Below are 9,190 nucleotides of genomic sequence, written 5' to 3' on the forward strand. Positions count from 1 at the left end.
ATATCCCAAAATAAATTCGAGGATCAAACGCAATTTCTAGCTTGAGAATAACTGATGTTGAAGTTGTGTAAAAGTGTATTGGAGCGAGGTTTTGAATATTCATCACACTTTTGTCTGATTTTGTAGTTTTCAGCTTCATTTTACAAATTTCATAAACGAATCATTGGACCAAACTTGCTACAGGCAGCGAATTTGATTTTAATGCAGATTAACTGATGAATGTTCAAAGCAGTGAAAACACGTAATGGCTAAACAACGAGCTAATCGCACATCACAACAAAATAGGCTTCATTGAATATCTCTCTTTATCCCTCTGTGTGTTTGGAATGACTGCATCTTAAAGATGCAAGACATGGGAAATGAATTTGGTATGATAAGATTTGTCTTATAAACTTCAATCATTTAATGGTATATACCTTATTTGTTTTCATAATCTGATCTCTTGACTTCAGTGGCCACGAGGATGATATACCAGATGGGAAAAATTTTACAGACTAGTGTTCACTGGCGGATCCAGTGAGGGCGGGAGTTGAAGGGTTCCACCCTGAAAATTTGCCGTGTTGTGGCATTTCCCCTTTCAAATATAGAATAAGAATACATCATGCTTCCATGTCTTCAACCCTTACGTATGAATCTCCAGCTAAGCATTATACTTGTTCAAGTTGCCACCCTCTTGCTGAAATGTACAGTATATGACCGATGCAATATAATATGTTCTGCGTGATAATCCTATGTGTGTGTTGTTTTCATTTGACTGTAGATAACTTTGTTGTGCAGTGCTATTGATTAGAACTAGCTACATTATTCTTCATCGAATTTTAGCATCACTGTATGGTGCACATTGAAATACTGAGGTTTTACACACCAATTAATGGAAGTTGTATTGCAAGATGCACAAAAATTTTGTCAAAAAATCTAGATCCACCATGTAAGGGCCTTCTATAAAGGGCGGGGTTGCGGGGAAATGTGCCCTTTTGAAATTTGTCACTATTATTTTCTTCAAATGTGAGATGCTTAAAGGCAAGGTTTGCCTGAGCTTCTGATCTCACATGGTCCGGCCAAAATGTCAGAACCCCGGCCATTACTTTTGAATATTAAAACGTCACTACAGAAGCAATATTTGTTGCATACAATATCGTTAAAGAACACAAAGGCAACATAAAACTAGATTCTCTCTTTGCGTTTATGTACTAACTCACAGGAGAAATGTCCTCTGTCTCTCTTTGTTTGTTAAATGATGTTCATAGGATGTGCCTCCTATCTCTCCCTCGTAGGTGCACAACTAAAAATTACAAAAATCGCGAGGTAGGATCACGTGACCAGTAAATATTTACTCTAAAGAGAATAGTGCAGTACACTTGCTGCAGTACTAAAATGGCTGATGAAATGGCCGATTTAGTGTCTTTAAACCTTTAGAGGTATAATTTTATATGACATTTTCGCTTTGGTAATGCCCATGTAAGATTCTTTAAAAAAGTTTTATATATGACTTTTATTGGTGTAGGGTTATAAGAAACCATTTTTGATGTATAACGCTTATTTTTGTCGTGTAAGAATCCTTTTTTGTATAACACTTATTTGTGTAGGGTAAGAAAACATTTTTGTATAACACTTATTTGTGTAGGGTAAGAAAACATTTTTGTATAACACTTATTTGTGTAGGGTAAGAAAACATTTTTGTATAACACTTATTAGTGTAGGTTAAGAAAACATGTTTGTATAACACTTATTGGTGTAGGGTAAGAAAACATTTTTATATAACACTTATTGGTGTAGGGTAAGAAAACATTTTTATATAACACTTATTGGTGTAGGGTAAGGAAACATTTTTTTTTTTGCATAACACTTATTGGTGTAGGGTAAGAAAACATTTTTTGTGTATAACACTTGTTAGTGTCGAGCCAGAAAACATTTTTGGACATTCTTGTATATCTACTTTTCCATGGTTGACTTGTAGTTCTTTCAAATGCTTGTAATACCCTTTGTTTAGAAATATTTGTTTAGAAATATTGTACTACATATAGATGTTGTACTAAATATTGTGATACATATTCACAGCCCATCCCACAATGTATGAAGTTCAACAATCTTCGGTCTGCTTTCAGGTCTTCTCTAGAATTTCATTTTCATTTTTATTGTATCACTTAGCCATTTGAAACATTTCTTCTAGCACTTTTAGCATCGCACTGCAAATGTTTTAAAAGATTTTAGCATACATAAACATATTCATTTTATTCATGTATTGATTTAGTTTGTTTTCCCATCTTTAAACACATTCAAATTTAAAATATTTCTTGGTACAATGCGATATTTACACGGATTTGCTTACACATGGGAGTTCATTTCAGATCTTATAACCACAACTTTTGAATTATATTGACACTATAATCTCCGCGTATGCTATTTTGGCAGAAGTTGATGAACGACACAGATAACGTCTTGTTTGGTGAGCGAGAAAGCTGTTGCTGCTCCAATCGAATAATGTCACAGGCATATATACAAAAACATACAACTTCTGTATCAACGTCTATATAAACTAAATAATTGTTTCATCATGCAGATCGTACATAATAGAATAAAAATGAACCCGTCTATAACCGACTTTTCCTGATAAAAAATGTTCATTGAATAACTCGATCAAAAATAAATCGTTCTCGTTCATTCGATATAAATATATGTAAACTTAAAAAATAAACAGGCATATGTTAAATATTCCATTTTAATTATATGCACATCAAAAATATGTTCTAAATAATAATGAGGGTGGATTTTTTAAGCAGAAAAGTTAAAAAAAAAAATGATGTTCACAGATCAATGTCTTATTTGATTTCCTAAACATTGACGATTGACTACTTTCGTTTTACAATATGCAATTTGGTCGTGCACTCTGTGCTTGAATTGCACAGAATACGAAAAACGGGAGTAATATCTGGCATCATATACAAGTACACAAAAACACAACGTCTACAACAATAAGAAATATAAAGCCTGCGTTTGCCAGGAAAACACGAAATGTTTATCTCTAGAAACGTGATTCTCAAGTGACCGTGAAAGTCTGTGTGTTTCTATAAAGAAGTTTAGATAAGTTTTCTGAGTAATAAAGAAATTATTTTGTAAATTAAACACTTCACCAATTTGTTTTATCTTTGGGTCATGTAAATTAATCAAAGTTTCAAATTTATCCGTAAAAATTAAAGTAATTTAATATAACAGAGGGATACATCTGCCCAACATCTACCAAGAAGAATGTAGAGATTCACTTTCCTACTGTTTTCTGAATATTTCTACCTTGTATATTTTATACAATTTAGCATACCATTGATTCAAATTGTTTCAATCAGTTGAAAACCCAGGGACTGCATAAAAGTATACACTATTTTCACGCCAAATTTGTTTTTCTGTTTGTTTGTTTTTATTTTTATTTGTTTTGCTATTAAAAAAAATTGTCCAATGAAATACATGTATCTAAATTTTTATTTGAAGGAACTTTATACCATGAGTTTTTGTTTTATGTCTGATATATATATATCAAATAAATATTGTACTATTTTATGCATTTTGAGAGTAGAAAATAACATAAATAATTCGCATGATTTCAAAATAAAGTCAGATATGGATTTGTAAGAATAAAACGTACGTACACATGTTCGATAGATAAATGTTATTTTTTTAAAACAAGAATTTGATTTATTACTGTTAATCATATGCATTATTCACTGATTTTATGTTTTAATTGTTATAATGTACAAAACTAAGTTAAATTCGTATTTTTAAACTACATGTATCAGATGAAGAAATAAATTGATTTATTATGAAAAAAATCATACACATCTCAGATTGTAAAGTTTGAAAGGGAAAAAATTCGATTTATTGTAAAAAGCTGAAAATAAAAAGTAAAACTCGTGTCAGGTTGTAAACTTTGAATTTCCAGGATGGTTGCGTATATAAAATTTACAACATGGCGACTACGTGTGTGTCATAAAACACCCACCCAATTAAAGATTTACGATATCAACACTATCATGTAAAAGTTATTGAAATGGAACTTTGTACCTTGTTAATTTCGTCTGTTTGTTGTTTTGTTTTTCATTCTGCTAAGTTCTGTATACCAAATTTGACGATTACATTCCATACTAAAATTGCCTAAATTTAATTATTGTGCCAATTTTTAAAACCTAGCTAAAATTGAAAAAAACAAGTTTGATACAGAATATATTCCTTAATTTTATGTACAAAATTGTGAACTCCAAGTCATCCTTAATAGATAAAATAAAATGATATTTATAAACAGTTTTATAAACACTTTCCGTGTACGATTAGATAAATACAAGTACTTAAAGGAATATCACGATGTCAATAATCCGTGTTGATTGGACTGTTGGATGATGAACATGAGTTCTGACAGTAGAATTTGAGATCGTGGTTTGAGCTGTCCAGATTCCGGGTCCTGTGATTGATTAGCCTTCGATCTGGTCTGTCGGTTACAATATGTCAGGGAACCAAGAACATAGACACTGGACATTCTCTTTTTTTTTAAAAAAAAAATCCGGACTGAATTCTGTAATGATCAAGGATTTTGCGGATAAATTATGTAATGCAACTCTGGTTCTGAAGAAATGATTGCTTCAGAAATATCATTAATACTTGTATATCGCATTCCCTTTTTCGAAATGTCAAATGTACATTTAATAATGTATAAACATGAAATATTTGATATTCAAAACAGGGACCTTTTTAGTTACGTGAAAAAGTAGTGGCTAATTAAAAGAATATATTGTAATTGACGTAAATTGGATTTTCTTTAAAGTTAAGTTCAGTAATTACATTTCGGAATTTGCATTGAACTTTTAACACTTTCTGGTTGATTATAAAACCGTTTTGAATAAACCCGAGTGTTATTTTGGCACCAAACCGGAAATTTAATTAACGTGTTTGAATGGGTTTACAACTTACCTACTCACAACTGAAAACATCCGGGATAACCATTCCATAAAATAATTCTGATGTTTAAAAAAATCCCAATAATGAATCAACCAAAGCAAAAACCGACAATGATCAATCAGAGATAACAGACATTTAAATAATTTGAAATCAAAATTCAAACCTAGTGAATTAAATCCTGTTACTCAATTTAGAAAACTTGAAAGATCCGAAGGTTCCTTTGATGTGGTATTTGGTACAGATGAACCGTGACCCCCATTGTGGTGGTCATTTTCTGCTTTACATAAGACTGTCAGTTGTCCGCGTGTCCCGTGTCGGGTTCTTTCTTTCGCCAGTTTGTGATAGTCTGAACTAGGATAATTTATGCGAAAAATATTACCCTGAACCAAATTGATTATTTTTTCATTACATAGTCCCCACTTTTGTCGTAATCTAAGAAAAATTTTCTTTTCTGTCCTTTTCAGGTCTTTAAAGTTGAATGAAGTCTGAATCGCTTCACTGATTGGTGGATACCTCGTCACGTGACCGCTGAGTAGGTCGATGGTGGAGATGATTTGAGTTATCATAATATGACACATAGAAGGGGGAATGAAATAAATTTCAGCAACAGAGACATGCACAAAACCGCGTTTTATAACCACCCGGCCGTGTTTCAGAATTACTTCCCCGGCGATACAAATTACGCTTACGATGTTCCATATGGGCAATCAAACATGTCTCCGCATACAGGAGATTTCTACTCCCAGCCATCGTGCGCAGTGCAAAACAACAGTATACCATCTCCTAGTGGACCCTACAACGCCCAATACACAAGCTCAGAGGGGTTCTCCAACCACTTGACCGGAGTGGGCAGTCCGAATACTGCTCCTTATGGAAACAAAGGGGAAATTTATCCGTGGATGAAAGAATCGCGACAGAACTCGAAACAACGCCAAACAGCAGCTCAGCAACAGCAACAACAGCCACAACAGCAACCTCAGCAAAACCAACAGTCACAGGGACAGCCAGGACAGACTACACAGCCGCCGGGACCTGGTAAGTTGCCTCTCAGTTTGTGGCTTACTGTAATGATGTGGGAAATTTAACGTAGACATTTATAGTTCCCCCTATGACCGACTCCCCATTAAAACCTAATTTTCTAATGATGGATTCGGTTGTTACAGTGCGTTTATGGCCTGTTTCTGGAGATTGTTCGTTTTTTAGATGTCTGATACAGAAGACGATCTTCCAGGAATTATCCCTGATTGATATCAATTTGAGGGCACATCTGTTTACCCAACAGTAACGGATTGTTACTTATCATCCGATACAGAATTATTTGACTGTTGAAAGCGTATACATCCAATGATAGTCAGGGAATCGGTGGTTATGATCTATTGCATATTACTGATTTTCACCTGAGGCGGGTGCGTGGGGTGGCATCCTAAGTACTTGAAAATCTAATGTTATTGACAGAAAGAAAAAAGTTATGTATTAGCATATGTAGTAATTGTTACAACACGACTGATTAATTGTTTCGCAATGCATGGCCATGGATCAGAAAAGTCGAATTTGAGCGAAAAACACTATTTTTACATAATAACTGATTATCGTGTATGTGCCGGTGTGTGGTCTGTGAAGTAGATAAAAGGTTTAATTTAATTATAAGGAATGTAATAAAATATTCCGTAATGTGATAAATTTCTATACAGTTTTGTGTATTCAGCAATAAATCTAATTATTGGATACAGTAATTGAATCAGAAAGGATAAAATGTAATCAGAGATTGAACAGTCTACGCGGACAATTAATTGATTACAAAGAAATATTTATGGATAAATATACTCGTTAAGATCAAGTATAAACAAAACAATTCATTTGTAATCTATAATATATACTTCTCGGTTGTCAACAAACACATCGAGTTTTCGATGAATTCTGACATGATATTCCTGATAGTTGTTTAGTAGATATCAGAAATTACATGTCCATACAATATGCATATTTGCATGTTATTAACCTTTATGAATATTAATGTGTTTTACCGATTTATAATTTGGGAATTCCAATTTGTATATTACAATTAGTCAAAAACAGTTACTAAATTTTTAATGGATAATATTAAATAAAAATTAAGACATCATATATTTCAAATTCAGGATGTTAACGAATCCTTATTATTTTTAGAACCAACCAAGAGAGCACGGACGGCATATACCAGCGCCCAGCTTGTGGAGTTAGAGAAGGAGTTTCACTTCAATCGCTACCTCTGTCGTCCACGACGGATTGAAATGGCGGCGCTATTGAGTTTGACGGAAAGACAGATCAAAATCTGGTTCCAGAATAGGAGGATGAAGTTTAAGAAAGAGCAGCGCCAAAAACCGCATTCCGACAAGTGTAAACACGACGGGAACATATCCGGAAGTGAAAGTGACAGTCAAGGGTCAGCTTCAGGAGACAGACTTGCTAGTGATTGTGGGAAGTTGAGTCCGGATGACCTGGTGCATCCCCAATCACCACATGGTTTGCATTCCGTAATGAGTGCGCATAACACACACACGAACCACAAAACACCGCGTTCTCCACAAATCTCGTGCCAGAGCTTACGAAACCAGTACCTCACCGAAAATACCAACCATTACTTCCGGGAACAGGCCTCACCACGTCAGACACAGTCAATATCCCCACCGCATTATAACGACATGTACCAGCATTCACAACATCCGGTTTACAACCATCTCCCTCCCGATAATTCAGGATACCCTGCTTCGGGTCCATACAACGCCAACAGTCCCGTGTATCCTGATTTACCTCCCATCAGTGCTCAACTGGAGCCGGGGAATTCCCACCATTTTTCTTCCAACATGGGATATACGGCAGGGATTCCAAATTCTAATTGTTATTCTCAGGGTTCTTATGACTATGTGCCAAAATTGACACACCTGTAATATTTGTAGAATATTGAAATTTTTGTTAGATCTTGTAGTGTCTTCAAAAAATGTTGAAAAATGACGGAAGCTTACTTTTGATAAACTGCTTTGTATGTTTTAGTCCGTTAGTCTGGAATAATTTCATCATCTGGAGACAAGTGCAAAGTTAAGAAGTTGCAGATTTTATTGAGCAAGTTCCAAGTTTTCTTTTCAAGCTTTTGGATTCTCACATCTCTGTATATCCTGCAATAAATCTAATTGATTTCACACTATCAGAAATCATGGAGAGTAATACAGAGATCGGAATTAAATGGAAACGATAGCCTTAACGACCTGCCGGACTTGACACATTCTTAATAAAGTAATGATCTTTTAATAGTGTCCTCCAGCGATGAAATATACAGCTGTATTAGGATACTGGTCACTTACAGACAATGACCGCAATATGGTCGACTATCAACAGCTTTGCCATGCCGACCACCGCCCGTAATGAGCTTTGGGCGCAATAGGACTATATGCGCATGCGAAATTTTCAGAGAACGTTTTGAATATTTTGAGAAGTTGACAAAATAGAAGAAATGTATATTCTTTCAGTTTTTATGAACTAGTATATATGTAAGTAAAATGCAGGGTAATCTTTGTTATGACAAACGAGAATTTCATATATATATATTGTAATTTTTTCCTTTATTTGTCCGGTTTTTATCGTTAACGAGAAGACTTATTTTACATGTCTTGTAGATATTTCTTGTTTGCATGCTAAGTGATAGGATTGCAGACTAATAAAAGTTCTGTTTTCGACTACATTTAATATTTTGTTAGATAGCAACCCTTAATTCCCGTTAAACAATAAAATGTCAGATTATGATATGTGCACAGGTCCCTGTCCCCTTTGATTTGAAGTGTTGAGCAGTTATAGTCACCAATACACAATTCTATGCTACCTTCGGGGCTCACTGATATAATGAACAAAGAAATAATTATATTCTTAAAACTACAGTTCAGTTGATAATTAATCGGTCTTTTTGGCGGGAGACAAAAGACGATTGATTTTTTTCCTCTTCTGTTTGCTTAACATTAACACAGTTAAAAGCGTAACAGTAAATCGAGATCGACATTTCATCGGAAGGTCAGATGCGTCCCTAATGGACAGGCACATACATTTGTAGATGTGGGATGCCTCATAAAATATTCAAACAAGTAGTGATGGAAACGTGTTGATTGACAATAAATGCTAAAACTTTAAATCGCCAACCGAAATTATAGAAAAAAGTCATTGCAGATTTGAAAATCCGTTTTGAAAGAAAGAATGTAAACTGTTATGATAAAATCGCTATTCA

At 34.2% G+C, this 9,190-nt stretch overlaps 1 protein-coding gene and 1 long non-coding RNA gene across 4 annotated transcripts in view; one reads left to right on the plus strand and one right to left on the minus strand.

The window, feature by feature from the left end:
- Positions 1-8,656, plus strand: part of LOC125647556 (homeobox protein HOX3-like) — a 29,088-nt gene extending 20,432 nt beyond the window's left edge. For all 3 annotated transcript variants that reach the window (XM_048874265.2, XM_048874267.2, XM_048874266.2), the window contains exons 2-3: positions 5,406-5,976; positions 7,108-8,656. In XM_048874265.2, coding sequence (XP_048730222.2) covers positions 5,511-5,976; positions 7,108-7,868 — 1,227 coding nt within the window. In that variant the 5' untranslated portion in view covers positions 5,406-5,510 and the 3' untranslated portion in view covers positions 7,869-8,656. The remainder of the gene's footprint in view (positions 1-5,405; positions 5,977-7,107) is intronic.
- Positions 2,706-5,406, minus strand: LOC125647557 (uncharacterized). Its single transcript, XR_008796103.1, has 2 exons — positions 4,954-5,406; positions 2,706-4,558 (listed from the first exon to the last, which is right to left on the minus strand). It is a non-coding gene; the product is annotated as an uncharacterized LOC125647557 (long non-coding RNA).
- Positions 8,657-9,190: the final 534 nt, after the last annotated feature.

The sequence above is a fragment of the Ostrea edulis genome, chromosome 6 (genome assembly GCF_947568905.1).
Source record: "Ostrea edulis chromosome 6, xbOstEdul1.1, whole genome shotgun sequence".
NCBI classification, from domain to species: domain Eukaryota; kingdom Metazoa; phylum Mollusca; class Bivalvia; order Ostreida; family Ostreidae; genus Ostrea; species Ostrea edulis.